This window comes from Prinia subflava, chromosome 5, assembly GCF_021018805.1.
Source record: "Prinia subflava isolate CZ2003 ecotype Zambia chromosome 5, Cam_Psub_1.2, whole genome shotgun sequence".
NCBI lineage: Eukaryota > Metazoa > Chordata > Aves > Passeriformes > Cisticolidae > Prinia > Prinia subflava.
Genome location: NC_086251.1, coordinates 32,073,281 through 32,095,803, shown reverse-complemented (window position 1 = coordinate 32,095,803; position 22,523 = coordinate 32,073,281). Strand labels below are relative to the sequence as shown.

Genomic DNA, 22,523 nt, shown 5'->3' with positions numbered 1-22,523 from the left:
TTTCCCTTCAAAATTATACAACATTTAGAAAATGCTAGACTACCTGAAGGAGAAAAAGGATGCTGGATTTTTTCAAAGCCTCTCTGGCTTGATGCAGTCCTGCAGGTAAAACTATAAACTGCATTATTACAGGTTCCGTTTTATTCACGTTGGTGGCTTATTGCTCAGTGCAGGTGGATGTGTTAGATTTAAATTACAGGAGTCACAGGCTGTAGAACTCTCGTGGGAGAATTTTGTGAATCACAGGAATAGCCTGTTAATCTTTTAGAGTATTCTTCCAAAGGAGAAAATAAAGCAAAAGACTGCACAGGCCTTTGAAGGCTTAGTTTGAAGAGGCAGAAAGTAAAACATAAGGGCTCCTTTACTGACCTAGATCCCTCAAGGCTTTTGTGTGGTAGGTTCCAAGGATGGAGAAAAGCCTCTGCTATGGGAGAGACAGGCCAGTGGAGCTTTGCTAAACTTCATTTTCTGCACGTTTCTGGCGAGTTGCACAATCTCTGTCTTTTCTGCATCCTCTGCATGTGTATCAGGTTTGTTAGAGTTGGCATGTGACCAGTGAGACTGGTAGTAGTCAATTCTCTTGATAAAACTGTTCAAATTAGTTAAGGGCTCCCATAGACAGGATGGAAAAATGCTGGTGTTTTTGATTGATCTAACAGCAGAGACCACCTTTTCTCAGCCTTTGAAAGAACCAGAAGGGTTCTGAAGGAGTAGACTGGGATTAGAAGTGGAGCACCTGTAGGAATAGAGGATAAAATGTGGAAGGAATGGTGACCTGCTTTGCAGAAATTATTTTTGAATAGTTGCAACCTAATTAAATAATACATGCTTTGTAATTTTTTCATTTATGTAGAACAATTTAGTAGGGATTTGCTCAAACAGGCCCTGCTGTGATATTATTACCAATTGTGTATATGTATTATTCAGGACTTCATTAAAAGAGGTATTGATAAAATTACTTGAACATGATAAGAGAATGAAAATGATGCTTTAAGAAATGCTTTTAGTTTTAATGGTGTCGCTAGATTGAATATGTGACTGCATTGCTATTTAACTGAACTAAAAGAAAAAGTAATATTTCAGGCTCCTTTTCTACTCAGTAGTTGTACATGAAATGTTGAAAGACATTATCAGGAGGGAAGTAAGTGGTGAGACCTGACTTAAGACTCATTTATTTTCAGAATTGGACACTGGACCCTTAGTTTCACCCAAAGCTCATTTATTTGAGTATTAAATAAAATATGAGGTAATGCATGTTGTGGTGGGTCAAGAATAGTTGTTGAAAGCCTCTAGAAATTCTGTAGAAGAAAATAATTTTCCATTGGTTACTATAGTCCTTTTTCCTGTTTGTGCTGTTTTCTTTTTCTTTAAATACCAGTGTACTTGACTTGAACGCATTTGAGAGACAGAATAAAGCAGAAGGCCTAGGAATGGTTACTGAAGAAGGAACTCGTAAGTAGAATGAAATTGATTCCAGTAGAGCTTCAAACATTATTTGTGCTTCCTTCTTTAACTAGAACTGTTACTTACTGTGGCTTGAGGTATCTGTTTTTAAACTTATTATAAGTAATTCTAGGCTCTGGGTTCTGAATATGCTTTTTTTTTTTTTTTTTTACTATATCTTTAGCAGTAATTTTTAAGAAAAATATTGTAACTTCCAATATTCTTATCTTGTATTCTTGTTATTTTTCTTTGATCCACAGTCATCGTTCGTGAGCGTGGTATGTTTGGGTTTACAGTTTTTGATACTATTGTTGCAAAAGTGTGTTGCAAATACAGAGAGAAATCTCTCATTGCATCTTCTCAGATATCTTTAGGTTTAGCTTTATGGTCTGCAGCAGGTTGTGTGTTTAGTTTGAATAAAGAGTTTGATGCTTATTAAAGAAGTATCACTCATATTTAAGGCATGATTTTAGTTACGACTAACGATTTACTTATTAGATATATATCCTGTTGCCTTTTTTTTTCTTCAAATTAGTGTTGTTTTTTTAACCATGGATGCATTGGAGTGCTAAATACTTTGGCTCTGCTTTTTCTGTCTCAGTTTTTCTTTTCATTATTATCAGTCTGTTTCTTTTCAATTGCTTTAACGCTTTTAAATACTGGTTCTTTTATTAAAATTCCAGTTTAAAAGGTTATTGTAAGATTTTGTGTTCTGCATAAATAATCATAACAACAGTCACATAATCATTTTATTTATATATTTTAAAGGTGAAAAAGTTTTGCAGCATGATGAATTTACTCGAGATCTATTTAGATTTTTGCAACTTCTCTGTGAAGGGCATAACAATGGTAAGAGAACCAAATTAATTTTGTAGAAAATGTGTGGTGAGTCTGTTCCTAAACTGAGTGCAGTAGAACCAATTCTGATGTTTTCCTCTAATGCATTAAGTTTTCTGAGGGGGAAAGTGGCATGACAACAATTTGAATTGCAGAGTTCAATTTTTTAAATTCTTAATAAGTTTCGGTGTTCAGCTTATTACTAGTAAAGCCTGTTCCAAGTCACCTGGATAACACTTCTTCAGTTATATTTACATTGAGATCTAAAGTTCAATTTCTACCACACAAGCATCTGTATCCAACAAGATATTTAAAAAGAAGGCATTCCCCATGAAAATAGAAAAATAATGTTGGTTTTTTTTCCCTTTATATACTAACCAAGCACAACTCACTTCTTATTTCAGATTTTCAAAATTACTTACGTACTCAGATGGGCAACACCACAACAGTGAATATTATAATTAGTACTGTTGACTATCTCTTGCGTCTTCAGGTGAGGAAAAAACAGATGAAAATGGAGTATATTTTCCTTTCCTTCACTTGTGTAGATTCACGTTTTATTGGAATCAAACCTGAAAATTTTTCAAAGGGGATACCCAAAATGAAGAATTTTAATTTACTTCATGTATTTTTTCCTTTGAAAACAGATGAAATTTCAGAATTCTGTATGAAATCAGATGTTTGATAATGCATTTCATTGTTCGCTTCTGAAGAGAGTGCAAAATATAATTGTAATGAGAAATAGATTGACACAGATATGCTAAATTTCATCTGAATTACTGATGCAAGTTTTGATGATACAAATGCAGGCAGTAAATACTGCATAGAGAATATAAAACTAGAAAATGTAACATTGTTTTTTTCTTAGGAATCCATCAGTGACTTCTATTGGTACTATTCAGGAAAGGATGTCATTGATGAATCAGGACAACGTAACTTTTCTAAAGCTTTGGCTGTCACCAAACAAATATTCAATTCTCTTACAGAATATATCCAGGTAAACAGAATGTGTTTCTCAAGGTATTAACAGGGAAGATCCTTGCTCACACAGCATGATCATGTTCTTTCATAAATTTATAAATGCTTTGCACTTATATTTTATAAATTCTGATAAAGTTACATGGAATCACTGGACCAGTGTAAAGTGAAAACTAAAACACGCAAACAGCTATGTATTTAACAGGATACAATTTGGTATTTATGCACTAGATGCCCAGAAGTCTTGGAAGACCTTCTCATGTAGCTTCATGTCTGCCTGACACTTCTTTTCATTTGTTTTGGTTAATTTGCCATAAATTAAAAAATGTGTTTTTCTTAATTTTTTTAGGGCCCTTGCATAGGCAATCAACAGAGTCTGGCTCATAGTAGGCTGTGGGATGCAGTTGTTGGCTTTCTTCATGTGTTTGCCAATATGCAAATGAAACTTTCACAGGTATTTCCAACATTAATTGTCACTGTGCACTCACCTTCACTGAAACCAAACTTGACATTTAAGCTCAGTTGCACCTTTCTGATAATGCATGTGGCAGTTTGGTCCCCTCCTGCCTGTTGCCAAAACCAGAGGATCTGTCAGAGCAGAAGCACCATTAACAGCAGGGATCCCATGCTGAGGATAAGCAGGCCGAGAGAAACATCCAGACAGGGAGGGAGTGTGACGTTTGGTCAATTTATCCAATTAATTAATCAAAGACACTGAGCATGGGGGCACAGGCAGGGTTCCCTTCACTGTACAGAGCATAGTGGAGTCGCACTCCACAGTGCCAGGATTCTGTGTTCTTCTGTGCCTTCTTAGTGTATCCATACACTCAAGCTCTGCACTGAATGTAACAGTGCAGAGTGATTTCCTTTCTTATTCAGTGTCTCTGCTATCCTCTGACCTACAAGATTTCTTCCCACCCTACAGAAGTATATCAGAATTCTGAGAATAGTATTTAGGACCTTAATGTCAAACACAAATCTACTTATCTATTCCAACTTATCATTCTGCATTATATCATTAAATATTGCCAGTGAAGTGAAAAAGGATGGATTCTTTCTGAGACAGATACTTTCAGATCTGTGTAGTAACCAATTTTTTTTCTGCTGTCTCTTACCTGCACTTTGGTACTCCTTAATGCTTTATTATAGCTTAACTTTATGGTGTTAATACCTCTGCTGCAGTAAGTTGCATGTTGTATTAAACTTCTGATAGCAATCACAATAAAATGACAATTAAATATTGCTGAATAATGTGAATCAAATTTAGCTGATCATATTTAATACCATTTTTCTCTAAATTTATTTATTTTTTCATAAAAATACAAATGAAAAACAATCTCACAGTCTTTTTTTTTTTTTTAGGACTCTGCTCAGATTGAATTGCTTAAGGAACTGCTAGATCTACTAAAGGATATGGTAGTGATGCTCCTGTCACTGCTTGAAGGTTGGACCTGTTTTTCTTTATGGTCAAATATGATTATCTCACCTTCTTAGTGTAAAGCATAATTATTATGTTCATCTTTTTAAACTGCTTTTTAATTGCCTTTATTTTTTGGGGAAAAAGACATTCTTCATATTTATTTAAAAATTATTCTGGAATATACATAGTCATGAAATGGAGGGCTGCCAGAGAAAAGCATGTTGGAAGAAAAAACTAATATTTAAGAACATTTTTGTCCAGTTTTCAGCACAAATATGAAATGTCATTATTTAAAATGTAGCTGTCAAATAACTTTCTGTTATAACACACTATTTAGGTAATGTTGTAAATGGAACTATTGGAAAACAAATGGTGGACACGCTTGTAGAATCATCCAGCAATGTAGAAATGATTTTGAAGTTCTTTGACATGTTCCTGAAGTTAAAAGATCTGACTAACTCAGATGCTTTCAAAGAGTATGATCCGGATGGTAAAGGAATCATTTCCAAGAAGGAATTTCAGAAGGCAATGGAGGCTCAAAAACAATACATTCAGTCAGAGATTGAATTCCTGCTGTCCTGTACAGAAGCTGATGAAAATGACATGTTTAATTATGTTGACTTTGTGGAAAGATTCCACGAACCAGCCAAAGACATTGGATTTAATGTAGTAGTGTTGCTAACAAACCTTTCAGAGCACATGCCTAATGATCCACGCCTTCAGAGCTTACTTGAGCCTGCAGAAAGTGTTCTTAATTACTTTGAACCATACCTTGGCCGTATTGAAATAATGGGTGGGGCCAAGAAAATAGAAAGGGTTTACTTTGAAATCAGTGAATCCAGTAGAATGCAGTGGGAGAAGCCACAGGTGAAGGAATCTAAAAGACAGTTCATATTTGATGTTGTAAATGAAGGTGGAGAGCAAGAAAAAATGGAACTCTTTGTGAATTTCTGTGAGGACACAATTTTTGAAATGCAGTTAGCATCCCAGATCTCTGAAACAGATTCATCTGAGAGGCCCGAGGAGGAGGAAGAGGCAGAGCCTGCCTATGTAGTGGATATTGGAGATGACGAGGAAGAAGAAAAGTCCCTGGAACCTGCTTCAGCTTTTGCAGTGGCCTGTGTTGCAGTGAAGAAGAATGTTGCCAACTTTTTAAAAATGGTCACTGTGAAGAATCTTAGGAAACAATACAGGAAAGTTAAAAAGATGACAGTAAAAGAGATGGTGAAAGTGTTTTTCTCCTTTTTCTGGCTCTTATTTGTAGGGACATTCCAAATGTTCTTTTCTATAGTGTGGGGGATATTCCAGATCCTTTGGAGCACTGTATTTGGGGGTGGCCTGGTTGAAGGAGCCAAAAACATAAAAGTTACAAAAATATTAGGGGATATGCCTGATCCCACACAGTTTGGAATCCATGATGATGTTATGGAGGCCGAAAAGGCTGAAGGTGCTGAGCATGGCATAAGAGCTGAACTCGGGGAGTTTGTGAAGAGTGAAAAGGGAGAAGCCGACATAATTGCAGACATTTTTGGCATTCCTACAAAGAAAGAAGGATCAAAACATGGTCCTGATGCTGGACTTGGAGACATTGCAGAAATCCTTGGTACCGAGATTCAGACATCTTTGGAAAACACAGTTCATAAGAAAAAAAGATTACAGGTAAATTAAAGAGATTTTTTCTTTCTTTTATGGTAATATTAATAATGAAAATTATAACAATAAACTACTGAATGTTAATACGAGATTTATTTGATATATAACTGACTAATATATATTATCCATAAGAACTTACTTTATAATCTCTACACATTTAAAAACCAACAAGAAGTTTTGTCACAGAAAAATTCAGCCCAGTGTTTAGATTTCAGTGCAGTAAATTTTTACTGTTCATTTGGACTTTATTCAAAACATAAACCACTAGCAAATGTCTAGTCACAGTTTTTGCTTTAAATGATTTATGGTTTTGTTTATTCTGCATACCCCATATTTTCACAGTAAACTTCAAGTACTTTTACAACTTATTATCTCCATAATAATGCCTTATTATTAACATCTTTCTTCTATAGGGTTTAGATGCAATACAGTATCTTTTTTCCCCTATTATTTGAAATATATTTGTCTGAATTTATCGTTAGTTTAATGTTTATAATGTAATTATTCTTTACTAGTTTTCCAGTTTATAAACAATATATTCGGTTCCACTCAGCTGGACTAAAGAGAATATTTTTCTGTGTAAAAATGGATAGAACTAAATGTCTAAGCCAAAATTTATTTATCATATTTGGAAGGCATTATGTTTCACTTTAAACCTCAGGTCTGTTTCTTCTTGTTATTCAAAAATATCATTTCTCTCATCATGAACCCACTCTTTATGATATACTTTCCAGATATTTTCAAGAGAAATCTAAACTGTGCAACTTCTTAGTGCATTATTTTCTCTGAATTAGTATGATTTTCTCCAGATTTTGGTTCTTGGCAAATTGAACTAAATTTTTTGAATTTGTTTATGAAATCATTTTGTGTGGACTTAAAAATTATGGTCTATTAAAATCCTGTCTCGTTTAGCATAAATATAATGTGGTTGGTATTTAAAAATAAGTACTTTAATGCAAGAATCTTGGCAGGTATATGTAAACACTTCAGAATTTTCTTCAGCAATAGTTGAAGTAAATATTTTAATTCAGATCTGAATAAACAATTTGGAATATTCTTTGCTTTACTTTGTTTTATACATTTCTCACAGATGTGTGTGATACTATTGAAGAAAATGCTCTGTAATTTTTTGCAGATAGTTTGAGTCATTAATGTGGAGTCAATTATGCAATATTAACATATTAAAGACTTTTGCCTTTAACATGTTATCTATTGAAATCTACCAAAGCAATGTTTGCACTAATTCCATATTACAGGAATTGCTATTCATTTCCCGTTGTGTATATAAATGGGAATAGTTAGATCTAGTTAGAGGACTGGGTGTAAAGAATAAGTGGAGCTCAAAGCAGAAACAGCTCAAAACAGAAACAGTGTAAGAGTCAAAAATTCCCTTCAGGAAGTCACTGTCTTTCTTAGGCATCTGCAATGATAAAATGCACATGAACTGATAGAAATAGAAAATCAGGTCTATAGACTGGAAAAATGTACTGATAAGAAGGTCAGTGACATTTACGATATAGCCAGAGAAACTGCAAAATAACCTATGGAATCATATATGATGAAACCTTTTAGAACTTTGCTCTTACTGTAAGGTTCTACAGGAATCTGTGCTGAGAGTTGTGTGGGTTCACAAATTAGAGAAGAAAAGTAGTAGTGACATAACAGTTTGCTGTAAATCTAATTACTGGTAGCAATAAAATCACGAGCTAACTGTTAAGTTGTTTTAAAATAGCAGATAAAAATCAGTAAAGTGATGAATACAGGAGGAAAAGTTATAATTTTACCTGTAAAGTGCTCATTGTTACTGTTCAAGTATGAAATCTTGGGAGTATAATTGAGTTGTACAACAGTATCAATTCAATGATAGTCAGTCAAGCAAACTGAAGTTTTGAATGGTTGACAAAGGCAGAGAAGAAACCCCCTTATTACAATGCTCCATGAACCTTAATTTATCTGTGTCTTGATGACCAGGTCCCCTCATTTCAAAAAGAGTGTGATAAAACTGGAAAAGATTCAGTGAAGATCAATGAGCTGTTGAAACCTGATATGGAATAAATCTTGTGTATGGAATTAAGTAGGTCAAGGCTCTTCAGCCTGGGAAAAAAAATGAGAGAGTATATGGATAAGACAGGAATTTATTCATTCTTCTACCACCCTATCCCACAGAAGAACCAGGCATCATCAAATGATCTCTCAATTACTCTCCACTGGCTTGAGATCCTAGGGGAGACTCTGTGAAAGAATTACACCTGCCTTTTGCTAGGTGATGTTCCACAGATAATATGTGATATAAGCAAGGCAAGATCAACTTAATAAATTCTTTCCTATAGCCTTTTCCCATGCACTTGCCAGAGAAAGGCATCCAGATGAGCAGTGTCAGAAACTTTGGATAACTGTGTATATATATGTTAACCAGAAATATAGGACCAATAGACAACTGCTGTCTAAGCACTCCAAGAGAATGCAGAAGAGGACTGAGAGTTAACATAGACTTTGCAAAAGGGAATGGAAACAAATTTAAGCACTTTAGATTTCTTTGTGAGTCTAGGATGTCAAGGCCTGAACCTCTTGGACTTCCATTGAAGCTTAGATACTCAAACTGCATTTGAAATGGGTTTACTTTGATCTTGTAACACCAAGCCTGAAGGTGTTTGATATCCAGGCCTCAGCTTCTTTGCTGCAGTTAGCCATCTGTAAAATTGTGTATTGCTTTTTCCTTATCTCAAGGGAAAGCTGTAAACACATGCTTAAGAGGGCTGTGTGGTGTGCCAATAAAGGTTTAATGAACCATCAGCCCAGCTAAGATAAATAGCTTGAAGAAAACATTGTGTAAGTAGAAGTTGTTTTAAGTATTTGTCTGTTTTCAGTTGTATTACTTGATCACAGCCAAGTAATTGGATTTTGTAATATCTGATAGTTACATAGATATTTTGCAGATTTTTGATGATAAGATTAATATATTGTTTCTTGTTTCAAACAGTAACTTCACTGAATCTTTGTGGATGACTTTAGTAACAGGGTATGATCTGGATGCAGTTACCTTCATCCTCAGCTGGTCACACAGTTTGCCTGATCACTGTGTATAATTAAGTTGTTCAGCCAGATGGACTAGTTCGAGTATTGATAATTTTATACTGAAAAGTTTCTGCCTTTTTCGCTGTTAAAATATAGCCTGAGCTCTCTATCTGTAAAGATCTCACATCTTAAAAGTGCAAAGTGCTATAAAATATTATTAATTATTTTGTTTCTTAGAAGACACTAACTAAAGTTACCAGAATTTTATTTGAATGGATTAATTTTAACAGTTAAAATATTTTTTGCAGATATCTGAAATTGCAAAAGAGGCTGGAACACAAAGAAAAGCAGAAGCTGAGAAGGCTGAGTAAGTTACTTTTACACAATTCCCGCTCCTAGTACCCCTTGGTACTTCCTAATGCTAAATTATTTGGCCAGAAATAATGAAAGAAATGCTCAGGATTCAAAGAACTTTCGTTGCATCAGTATTTTGAAAATATATTAAGGGGTACATACTAAGTATTCTGCAAATATACTAAAAATGGCAGACCATCTCACTAGGCAACACAATGGCAATCTGATTTTTGTGGTCCTTGACAATCATGCATACATAGATCTGTGGCCATTGTCCTTTTGAAAATTCACACAAAAATTCCCATAACTTCCTTTAAAAAGGGGCATCAGACTTAAAAAACCTCTGCACCTTCTCATTACTGCTTTCTGCTTTCCCTACTACCCACAACAATTTTCATGGAATTTCAATTGGATCATTAAAACACAAGATTTAACTGACCCAACTATTTTTATTTATTGCTGTTTTATCAGATCTTGACAGCAGATACATTCCTTAGTCCAGTCATCCCATCTATCACTCCCTAAACAATATTTGAAATACTTACCTTGCTTTAGCAGCATCCCATGTTTAAGGAGCATCCTGTCTGCCTGGAGCTGCAGCCACGTTGTAGTAACAGGTTAAAATATTTTGTAGAGACACACAAAAGGTGTCCTAGAGATTCTTACAGATTCAGGAGATATACATAATTAACTTTTTTTTTTCTATTTAGCTTCATGTTTAAAATATTTACTTCAGAGTCATTTATCTTTCTACTCTTATCTGCCAAAGTTAATTTTTTTTAAGTGTATTGTCAGGGTCAATACTTACAGACAATCATATTGATGCCTCAAGATTATTTCACACATATGGAAATCCAAGTTTGTGTTTGTTGGTTTTTCTTGTTGTTTTTTGTCCTCTAATGCTACATACAGTATCAAAACTAAATTTCAAAGCCACACTTTATAAACTCAAATTCATTTGGAATGCATTTACATTTGGCTAGATACTTTTGTTTAGTTAACCTGTCTTCTAGCATGGAAGATGGTGAGAAACAAGATAAAGCAAAGGAAGTACAGTCTGAGCAGCTAGAAGAGGGAAAAATGAAGAAAAAGAAGAGAAGGCATGGACAAAAAATTGAGAAACCAGAGGCTGTTATGGCTAACTTCTTCAAAGCTTTGGAAATTTATCAAACAAAGATGCTTGTAAGTTTGTCTTAAATTCTTTACTCATTGAATTTTCATTTATAGAACCCTTTTTTTGATATGTAAGGTAGAAATGTCATCATAAAGGGAAATTTGGCATTAGTGTTCAGATGATTGGCTGTAGTCAGTCTCTTGTGATTTTATAATACTTCACAGGGTTATATAATTAAGTGTTTCTATGTGAAATTTCTAACAGGAAAGATCAGCCTCTTGAGCTCCTTTTTCGGAACTCTCTATATTCATAATCATATTTCTAGAATCTTTAACTCTACCTTCTGTTTTTCTTCTTAAAATCATGAAATGTTGAATTTTCTGAAAACTAGTTTTTTTCAAGTAGTTTTGTTCCAGTATTCTAACATATCTTTCCACATTTCTTTCTGTTTCAGTCGTCTCTGACTTATAATTTTAAGGCCATTGCTTGTAATTCCATTTATTATGAAAAGGGGGAAGAGACTTCCAAGAAATGCCCTTGCTTATTATAACTGGTGCATGAGGGCAACAAAATTATGTATTTACTGTTTTAAAAATCTTACTGTTTTTTCTTATTTTGATATTATAACCTGCCTTTAATTACTTTTTTTTTTTTTTTTTTTTTTTTTTTTTTTTTTTTTTTTTTTTTTACTTTCAGCACTACTTGGCAAGAAATTTTTACAACTTAAGGTTTCTTGCTCTGTTTGTTGCATTTGCCATCAATTTTATTCTTCTATTTTACAAGGTAAGGTAACATTGTTTTTTAAATATTTATGTTAGCACCAGATGATACAATAGTTTAATGTTTGAAACTGTTCTGTTTTTATTTTATTCCGGCTGAATGAAAAGGCACTTTTCCATTTAATCACATAAGTCTGTTATTGTTTGGACTGTTAATCTTGTTCTGGGAAAATTGAAATCAAGTAAAATAATTCAAATGCCAGAACCGTTGAATTCTTTTTCTTTCATTTGTTCTCAAGATATTGAGAGACTTCAGTTATTCTGGTTATTCTCAGTTACTTCTTTTTTATAGTAGGCTACAGTTCTTTTTGTTCAGCTCACTGATGAAAAAGGCTGTACATTCTCACTTTAAACCTACTCTTAGGGGTTCACCTGAATCAGAGTTGTTTCAGGTTCTGTGTGCAACATCAGATGATACAAAGTAGAACATCTCCAGCAGCCTCCACCAATTTCCTTCATGAATCTTCATGACCTTGAAATGAAAGAGGTTAGAAGAGAACTCCCATCCATAAAAGCCTCATTTTTTCCCCCTTTCCATACAAATCTTAAGTTTGGAAGAGTTCTGATTTTTCTGTATCCTGAAATCTTTTGATTTTCCCCTCCTAGATACAGAAGGAAAGTTGTGATAAGCTGATGAACCCTGTGTTTCCCAGTATTACATATTCTGTTACTTGAAATAAAAAACTTCAACAACAAAAGCAGCTGACTGAACATTCTGTCTAGAAATAACTGAGTCCTGTTCTCAAATACCTTGAAATGCAACTCCTATAACACAATTATATTTTCAAAGGCAGGGCAGGTAAAGATGTGAAAACTCCTGGAAGCTGATTGGAATGTATGTGCATGTTCCAGGTGAAAGATGTCAAGGCTGTTTAGGGCTTCCTCCTCATCCCTTTCTTTCCTTCCCATAGGGTTAGAAAAGATGGACTTCAATATGCATGTAGAATTCTGCTTTTGTCTATGCCAGTCTCCTTTTCTCCCCATTCTCTCTGCCTTTTCTTTGAGTCTGGTGGGTGACAACCTGTTCTGTTGCAGAGCAAGGACAGAAGTTTGTGTCTATCAGTGCAGGTCCATCTGTCATACATAAGAAAGGGTCAGTGGGAGTCAAACAGGACTGAACAGGACTTCAGCTTTCAGATAAAGCTGTCAAAAAAGCATCCCTAGGGATTTTATTTTAAAGGGCAGGTTTTCAAAGTCACTGGAAGAATTTGGGCAGTATATCAGCTGATAAAATATCAGATATCATTTGTAAGCTCTAAACTGAGTCATGAAATAAAAAGTTATGAACAGTGTACAAGTTTATTATAAGACAAATTTGCTTCTTTTTAGACTCCAGTAATGAGGAACTATGTAGATTACAAAAAACCCCCCTGAATTCAGTCATAATAGATAACCCTGTCATTCCTCGCCTCTTACAAGAAATCATTTTTGTGTAACTTTTTGATTTGTTTTAGTTTTGCTACAGCATTGTTAGAGAGATTTGCAAACTGCCTGTTTTTCCTTTTTTCGGATTTCCTTTTCAGTGACATGACAGCATGTGGAGACTTCTGTGCAAATGAAGGATGTTTAAAGCTAATGACCTATCATCTTCCTTTGAGCAGGCTTTGCAAACATCATGTATCATTCGAGTAAAGGGAAAGCTTTTAAGTTTATTTTCTTTTCAATGTGCTTGAATTTTTCTCAGGTGACAGAAGAGCCACTTGATGAAGTAGAGGAAGACTCTAATCTCTGGAATTCCTTTGCTGAAGAGGAAGAGGAGGAGGGCATGGTGTTTTTTGTTTTAGAAGAAAGTACCGGCTACATGGCACCTGCTCTCAGAGCACTGGCAGTTATTCATACTGTCATCTCCTTTGTCTGTGTGATTGGATACTACTGCTTAAAGGCAAGTTCCTAATCTTACTGCTAATCTGTTTGTTAAACATTGCCTAAGTCCCAAGGGGGCTGGTGGTGCTAATACTGGAATACCTATTTTTACCTAGCTGTTTACAAATTCTCACTGCTCAATAGGTAAATGTTTTCCTCCTGTCTTGTAACCAGCAGAAATGGAGTTAAATTTCTTCCTAGCAGTGTGTGTGTGTGTGTTTTGGATTTGTGGTTAAAACAGTGCAGGTAACACAGAGACATTTGGTTATTGCTGGACAGTGTTTGCACAGTGTGAGGGCTCTCTTTGCTATACCCACTCTGTGCATGCCTCAGCAGGTATGCTGGGAGGGGTCACAGCCAGCTGAGCCAGCCAGAGGGACATTCCATGGCAACATCGTGCTTAGCAATAAAAGACGGTGTATGGGGGAGGGCTGGGGCTTGACTGCCCCTCTGATTGCTCAGAGGCTGCCTAGGCATTGATCTGCCTGTGGGAGAGTCTAGTGTGATGTTTGGTCTTACATTTTTAGTGTAATAAAGCAGCAAAAATACAAAAACCATGACAAAGATGGCCACTGTCCTTTTCACAGGTCCCTCTGGTTGTATTCAAGAGGGAAAAGGAGGTAGCTAGAAAGCTGGAATTTGATGGACTGTACATAACTGAACAACCAACTGAGGATGATATCAAAGGACAGTGGGATCGCCTGGTTATAAATACTCCGTAAGTAAAATTAAACGACTATACGCTTATAAATGTTATAGCTCATTAAGCCGCTGATCTAGAACCCTTCCTGTCCACCTGCCACTTAGTTCATCTAAAAGAAAGGCATTTATGTGAGATGCTACAGTAGTAGTGAAATCCTGTATTATCTGTGTAATAATACTATGAGAACACATACATTCCACCTCCTTTCCATCTTCTAGGGTTTGCAAGGATTATGTATTTTACCTCACAATGTCTCTCCAAGACATTTCACATATTAGTATCTATTGAGAAAATTTTAAAAAGATAACTTCCGTCCTTTCCAGTGTCTCTATTTCACTTGTACAGCAATACTCTCCTCCCTTTCTTTCCATTCCTTGTTAAAGAAATTTGTATGTGACGAGAGGAGTAAATCTAGTGAAAAATAGCATTCCTAGAATTTGAGTAAGTCTGACAGGAATTTCTGTCAAGTTGTAGGCATTAGCAAAGACTGTAGTTGTCATACACTGATTCTGAGAGTCTCAGTAAGCTGCAGCAGTTTGTGACACAGACAAACACAGCAAGTCAGCTCTCTTCCTGCAGAAAGAATGCCTTGACTACAGACAGTTTTTCAGAATTTACTGGTAGGTTTAGATTAGCTATTAGGAAGAAGTTCTTTACTATAACAGTGGTGAGACACTGGCACAAGTTGCCCAGAGAAGCTGTGGATGCCCCAGCCATGGAAGTGTTCAAGGCTAGGCTGGATGGAGCTTTGAGCAGCCTGGTCTAGTGGAAGCTGGCCCTCCTCTTGCCAGGGAGCTGGAACTAGGTGATCTTTAAGGTCCCTTCCATCTATGCTTCCACAATTAGAATTTCTAAAATACTGGAAATTCTTGACTGCTTTCTTTTCCTACACCTAAGTTTTAAGAATTTTTCTTCATTTCATTCAGCAGTATGGACTAGCATGTATTATTAAAGATACAACAGAAGGTAATTGGGGAACTGGAGAGCTTACTTATTTTCCAACCAGTTTCTTTCACTATTGATAGCAACCCATCTAGACACACAGCAGATTTATTTTCAGCAAAAAGATGCACGAATTAATGGAATATATTGTCAAAGTATCCCTAATGACATACAGTCTGTTCTCAGCATGTTGCACTGGCTACTGAAGTTAAACAAAAAATTAGAGCTAATTTAAGAGGCTAATCCTTCCCTCTGATGTTAACTGACACTAACTAAACGAGGTTTAGTGCAAGTACTGTAAGACCAGAATAAACAATGCCAGAGGGTTCCCAGTGTTCTGTATAAACTGAAATCTGCTTTCTATAACTGGAAAAAAAAATTAAAAGAGCAAAAGACATAACCTGACAAATTATTGGATTTTTTTTAAAAGAGACACAAGCTAGCTACACTATGACGCATTTTGCTTAAAGCCTGAGAAATCAAGCAAAAAATAATACAGAGCATGGGACTACAATATACCATCCATTTGAGTCACTGGAAGTATTTGCCTTTATCTGGATTAATTTAATTCAGAATTCCAATTCAGAAAGGTAAAAAAGTTGAAGCATAGTCATTGGGAAGTTTGCCTCACATCCCAGCAGAACATTGTTCTGGAATCTAATTTTTTTTGTGCTAGCACTTACTTTATTTCACCAATACTGGCCCTCAGTTTAAGTAGTTATTTTTCTCTTTTAAATTCCTGTGTATTTTCTCAACTCAGTATTATTTCCAGGAAATACAGAGATAAAAATATTCAACTTTGTAGTGTTTCCTGCTAACTGGCATTCCTCAAAGCAGATATAATATACAGCAAGATCATTAGAATGAGCAGTTCCTGGATACTGCTCTAAATATATATATATATATTTGCTATATATTGGCAAATGATCTTCTTGAATTTTCTTGGCAAGTTCAGTATTTTTAAATTTTCTGTTGGCAAACAGTTGACTAGTTCTCAAGTGTTCAGCCTCTATTTGAAATGTAATCCAATTAATTTAAAATTATTTATGCTTTACGATTCTCTTATTTTTCTCAGCAAATCATTGTCTGGTTTGATTTTTATGGCGGGGGTGATAAAGTATTTATTTAGGAGATGAATGATATTACAGAGACTAGCCTGCCAATATGGAATTGTTAGGCTTATTAGGTGCTATTATTTAGCCTGCTGTCCTTTTGTAGCCAGTCATATCTGTGGATAGGAAAAAGAAAGGGAGTATAGAGGGAGAAAATTATATTGCAGCAAATTATGATTAATAGCAGTTGTTGTCCACATGAAAAGAAATCATTCTCCTAATTTGAAATGCAGTGAGTGAACAAAATTTGCAATGATCAGGAACATATTTTCTCTTTTTTTTCATTGTTTTTTTTCCTTTCCCCTAACAAGTTAAATAACTTGCAATACCTTTGCCTTATCTATGTAGGTCCTTCCCTAACAATTACTGGGACAAATTTGTGAAACGGAAGGTAGGCTTTTAATATTTCTATTATGTTTTTCAGAGCAATAATCTACTGTTCTGTTAATTTGGATATCTGTATAATGTGCTTCTGTACATATAAATACAGAAATAACTGAGAACTGGAATTTGTTTTCTGGAAGTCATTGTTGTGTTAAATGTCTCAGTGAGCAGGCAGCTGTGGCGTAGGTGGGAGGAGGGAGGAAGCCAGAAGGCTGTGGTTTCCTTCCTAGACTCAAACATTTGAAATAACTTTGTGCTGCCAATCACCAGCAGGTCTAATTTACAATCATTGTCATCTTTAGGATACAAAGCCCCCTCATTGCCCTAAAAAAAGAAAAACATGCCAGCTTAAATGACAGCAAATTATACATAAGCATTCAGATAATAGCCTTTAATGCTTCTATTTTTCTTTTTTATGCTCCCCTGGTTTCCTGGGAGTTCTTACTGTTCTAGTAGTGTTAATTGTGAAGGAATTGCTTTTTAATTCCTGACAACTATTGGTCTAAAGTAGGTGAATGTCACTGAGGAGTTTCTGTGAGCAAAAGCTTCTCTTCTTCCCTTTCTAGGTTATTAACAAGTATGGAGACTTATACGGAGCGGAGCGCATCGCAGAACTTTTGGGTTTGGACAAAAGTGCCCTTGATTTTAGTCCAGTGGAAGAGAGCAAACCAGAAGAGGCATCTCTTGTGTCATGGTATGACTTCTGAACTTCAGACACAAATTATGTGTTGGTATAACATCACCAGCAAAGATAAAAACAGATTTCATTTTGAAAGTGTTATGATGTTTTTCTCAACATGGAAAATTCAAATGGGTAAATCTTCCTAGTGTGGAAGTAAAATAAAACAGCTTTTTGTTTGCTCTAAAACACAGTCATGTTATAAAAGTAAGAAAAAAAATCAGTGTATTTATGCTGACTGATATAGTTGGCCACTCTTTCATTTCGAACAATAATTAGTGGAGCATTTAAAAGGTCTTACAACAGAGTTTATAAACCAAAGTACAGAAAAAGTATTTATGTAATAGATACATTAATATATAATACTAATAGATAATAGTATTTATGTAACAGATAACAAATACCTAGATAACAAGTGTCTAGTACAGATTCAGAGAGTTTTCCTGACTTAACCATTCAGTCAAGACAAGAGCTTGAAAGTGTCCCAGTTACAAGTGATTTATGCTCCTACAAGCTTTGGTTTTCTCAGTATTTAAGATGCACAAGAATGATTTCCCTTTGCATGCCATCCAATGGCTAATAAAACATTTAGACTATTGCAGAAGGCATTACCTTTTCTCTTGGTTATTCTGGCAATATTTTACACTAGACAGAATGTACTATTCAGAACACTTATCTCTTGAATTAAGCAATCTGTGTTCCACATCTCACTACTTTTGGCACAGATTTTAATTTTTAAATTGATCTGGAATATGGCAGTATATTTTTTCCTGAAATTGTTACACCAGTTTTGTTGGTTTAGAAACTCTTTATGGTGCTCGGAATTAATGAATACTCTCTGAAAAATGAAGCACTCAGATCACTCAAAAAATGAACAATTTATATCACCACCTTCAGCAAAAAAATGTGACGTGCCAAAACTAGTTTGCTGTTTGTAAATACAGAATTCAATACTTATTTTTGACATTTATGCATTTCAAAAACTTTGTATTTCTTAGGCTAAGCTCCATTGATACAAAGTACCACATTTGGAAGCTTGGAGTTGTTTTCACTGATAATGTAAGTATGTTAGCCTAGAAGAATATGCTTTGATTTACTCTAAACATGGTTGTATGTCTTCCACTATCTGCTTTTATTTTAAACAAACGTACACAAATAATATTGCACTACAGACCCATTTTAGAGTCTTTTTTCCTGTCTTGTGATTAGGTTAGACACTTTAATCAGGATTATATACTGCACAGTATAAAGGTTATAACTGCTGTTATAGTACATTATTTATTAAATTAACAGTTTTAAAGGTAGCTTAATAATTATTGTTACTTGCCCATATCAGTGACAGTGGGCAAACCTCTTAGGTTCAGCCTCAAGGAGTAACCCTGGGGAGCATTCCCACTCAAGGCAAGACTCTACACATACCCCTGGGAGTGCTGGAAATCCCTGCCATTAAAAAGCGGAACTGAGCTTTTACAACATAAAGTGATTGACTGGAATTCACACGTTCCCAGGCTAGTCATGCTAGCTCAGCAGAGCAACATTCATCTTAAAATAAGATATTAGTACTGCAATCATTGGTTGCGCTATCAGGAAACACCTGCCTTCCACATCCCTGCCAGTAGCTGTCAGGATACACAGGTTTTTCACACCCTTCAGGTGTGTATTTTTGAGGTTGTCAAGTGAGGCTGGCCTCGGCATTTTTCAACAGCAAAAGCAATGTGATGTCCCCCTCCATCACTGTTAATTTTCAAAAGTTGGGTGAAATTTGAGCTGTTTAATCCCCACATAGGCAAATTGTCCTAGTGCAACTTGAGTGACTTAAAAACACTATGTTCTGGATCCAATAATCCCCATCAGCACCTGCTAACCCTCTGCCCCTTTTCACTTTCTCTGCAGTCATTTTTATATTTAGCTTGGTACACAACTATGTCAATCCTTGGGCACTACAACAACTTCTTCTTTGCTGCTCATCTGCTGGATATTGCCATGGGTTTTAAGACATTGCGAACTATTTTGTCTTCAGTCACTCACAATGGCAAACAGGTTAGTGCTACATGCAAGGGTTTGAAAATAAATACACTTTGTAAAAGTACTGGAAAAAAATTAGTTGTACTGGAAATATCAGAATGCAATTAATTTTTATCATGATGGGAATGACTGTATCTTCTGCAGCACACTTAATATGTTAAATCCTATGAAATTTAACAACCTATACCCACCAAGTGATGACAGATTAAGAAGTATTGTACACAGTAGAAAACACATCATTTTAGAAAAATACAAGACTATGAATTATTACCTTACCAGCTCCTTCTGTACTCTGAATGATGAGCTCATTGGTGATAAGTATTAAGAATCCCTCCTTAGCTACAGCAGTAATAATGATCTGGGCACTGAGATTTCAATACCTGGCTAAAAAGAATGTGCTTAAAGGTGTGGGCATTCTGCACTGTGAAATATGCCTCTGTGGCACTTTGTCATGCAAAAATCAGGTTAATAAAGTGTACTTCTAAAACTAATTGTTGAAATTTCTGCAGGGAATCATGCTCTGATCTCCAAAGAATCCATGTTCCTAGCTATCATTACAATGAAAACCAAGCTTTACAGTTACTTTTAAACTCACATTTAAGAAATCTAAATTCCCCAAAATATAATTTCAAACATACACATTCCCTTCCTTCTCAAATGCAGTAACATATATCTAAGCCCACTCCTATGCCCTGCTAGATTTGTCAAAACATTTTAAGCCACATGATGTTTTGGAAGAGGCATAAAAATATACCCACCCAAAGTGATGACATGTTATCATCGCACAAACAAATGAAATCTCTGGTTATATATTATTTATTGTACTTTAGGATGACAATTTCCTATGAGTTTTAATGCTTGTAATGATTTATATATTTTCCTTATGAATTATTTTAAAATTTAATAGTCAAAACTGAGCATAGTTGACAAAACTGTATTAACTCAAGACCACGGCTTTTACATTCTCAACAAGCAATGAATAGTTCTTCTAATCCTGCTGCTTTTCTGGCTAGAAAATGTGAACACTGAAAGACAGCTGCAGATTTCTGAATTGAAATGTTCACTTTGGGAGCATGCTGACAGATTTGTAAATAGTGATAACTGATCAGCTTGTCCTTCAGCATTCTTACATTTCTTTTAAAAGAGTAAATACTGGTTGTTGCATTTTTAAAAATATATAGCTTTCAGTAAACTCCTCTCCAGAGCTGTATCTTCTAACAGCAGCTTCAACAGACAATATAATCTAGTCTCATTAACTGCTAAATTTTTTCACCTAATGATTTTATTTCCTCACAGGCAGGATCTGGAAATTACTTACTCTTATCTAAAAATTTTTCTCTCTTTTAGCTATGGCTTTGCTAAACATCTTTGAAAGAGAAAATTGACTATGATAAGTCTTTATGAGTCCTAATAAGTCCCAGTTGAAATTGTCAAAATATCTAAAGGGTTTCATTTTTATTATTTAATTTTTATTGTATATCCAGTTTCAAGTTACTATAATTAAACTTTAAAACTAGAGTGTAAAAAATGGCTTTGGTGATACACACATACTGCTGTCTTTCGTTTCCTTCTTGGGAAAGGTACACTATGACCCATTTTCAATATTTAAGGCAATGCACCAAGCAGGTGTGTCTGTTTGACAAAATGACATTGAAACCTATGTTCATGTCACGTCTCCACACACAGCTTGTGCTTACTGTGGGACTCCTCGCTGTAGTAGTGTACCTTTACACTGTGGTGGCCTTCAACTTCTTCCGCAAATTCTACAACAAGAGTGAAGATGAAGATGAACCAGACATGAAGTGTGATGACATGATGACGGTACATAAACATCACCTGCATGCCTCAAATATCATCCTGAGTTTTCAAACAGATACTTTAGAGACAATGATCAGGAAAGAGGGATGTGTTTGTTGTTAAATCCATTGGGTTCTTCTTCTTGATACAAGTCATTTTGGAAATACAAATAGTCTTGAAATTCCCTCTGCATTCTCCAGTGGTCTAAACTCAACAGCAAATAGATGATCCATAGGAAGGTATTCTGACTTTTTCTCCTCAATACCGTGGTTTATGATGTGCCACAATGCTTTTACAGCTGAAGATGGCAAAACTTCAAAGTAAAAAAGGAATTTCTTGACAAACTGGTCAGAGATTCAAAAAGCTGTGTTGTCACAACAAAGAAGCCCCATTTGTTCCCAATGTTCACAAGTGTGCAAGCTCTTCCTGTCCTTATTTAGGTTACATGAATTAAGTGATGTTACTTGCACTAGTCATAAAAGCCTGCTTCAAAATTTCAATTAGTAATTTAGTCATGAAGAAAGAAGTCAAGGGTGAGAAAGCAGAAATTACAACTTATTAGTGATAGCAACTTACAATCTGATTTCTACCCATTGCCACTGAATGTTATTTCTGTCAAAATAACACATGCTCTACAGATATATATTAATATATGAAGAGTATTTGATTTTCTTACTGTATACAGAAAACACAAATTCAAATATTAAAAATGTAATATGTTGAGTTTGGGGCCAGCTGATATTTCCCATGGAACAGAAATTCTCTGCCTTGCATTTTACACCAAAGACAGAATAAAATACCTCAGAACAGAAGTGTATAATAGATTTCATAGAATGATCCTCCCTATTTTTGTCTTTCTTTTAAACACTCAGTGCAGGTTAGACATGCAAATTACAGAAATTATGAAACTTGCCCAAACTTTGTGCGCCAAATACTATGGTCTGATCATAAAATAGGTGTAGGAATAATTAGAGTAACAAAACTATATTACATTTTAAACCACTCTATCAAGTGAGGTAAATCAATTCTAAGCTACATTTTTAAGTATTATTAAACTAGTACTAGCATCTTATATCGTCAGTAAAGCTGCATTATAAAAATGGCTGTATTGTTCTGTTTAGTGTTTGTGAATGCCAGGTTTTATACTCCTTATTTAACACCCACTGCTGTCTAATGGGACTCCAGAAAACTGGCTGTGCTTAGAGACTGATATTGTTTTTAACCCACACTGTGTGGCTGAAGGTGGTTTACAAGATTCTGTAGCCAGTCATACAGGAACATCAGTAATTTATCACTACTGCAGAAGATTCCATTCCAGAATACTTACAGAGCTTAAATATACAGATTAGTGAAGATTTTTTGATTGAGATTTATATTTTCAAAAAATATGACAATACTTTTTTAAAGTGATTTGTTCTGTATTGA

General features: G+C 35.1%; 1 protein-coding gene across 1 annotated transcript in view; it reads left to right on the top strand.

The window, feature by feature from the left end:
* Positions 1-22,523, top strand: part of RYR3 (ryanodine receptor 3) — a 189,194-nt gene that overhangs the window by 162,111 nt on the left and 4,560 nt on the right. Inside the window, exons 81-99 of the mRNA XM_063398804.1 lie at positions 29-105; positions 1,379-1,452; positions 1,704-1,721; positions 2,212-2,292; positions 2,685-2,773; positions 3,149-3,277; positions 3,608-3,712; positions 4,621-4,702; positions 5,016-6,337; positions 9,655-9,713; positions 10,714-10,882; positions 11,511-11,597; positions 13,278-13,475; positions 14,044-14,174; positions 16,562-16,604; positions 17,164-17,291; positions 18,275-18,335; positions 19,170-19,316; positions 20,988-21,122. Coding sequence (XP_063254874.1) covers positions 29-105; positions 1,379-1,452; positions 1,704-1,721; positions 2,212-2,292; positions 2,685-2,773; positions 3,149-3,277; positions 3,608-3,712; positions 4,621-4,702; positions 5,016-6,337; positions 9,655-9,713; positions 10,714-10,882; positions 11,511-11,597; positions 13,278-13,475; positions 14,044-14,174; positions 16,562-16,604; positions 17,164-17,291; positions 18,275-18,335; positions 19,170-19,316; positions 20,988-21,122 — 3,135 coding nt within the window. The remainder of the gene's footprint in view (positions 1-28; positions 106-1,378; positions 1,453-1,703; positions 1,722-2,211; positions 2,293-2,684; positions 2,774-3,148; positions 3,278-3,607; positions 3,713-4,620; positions 4,703-5,015; positions 6,338-9,654; positions 9,714-10,713; positions 10,883-11,510; positions 11,598-13,277; positions 13,476-14,043; positions 14,175-16,561; positions 16,605-17,163; positions 17,292-18,274; positions 18,336-19,169; positions 19,317-20,987; positions 21,123-22,523) is intronic.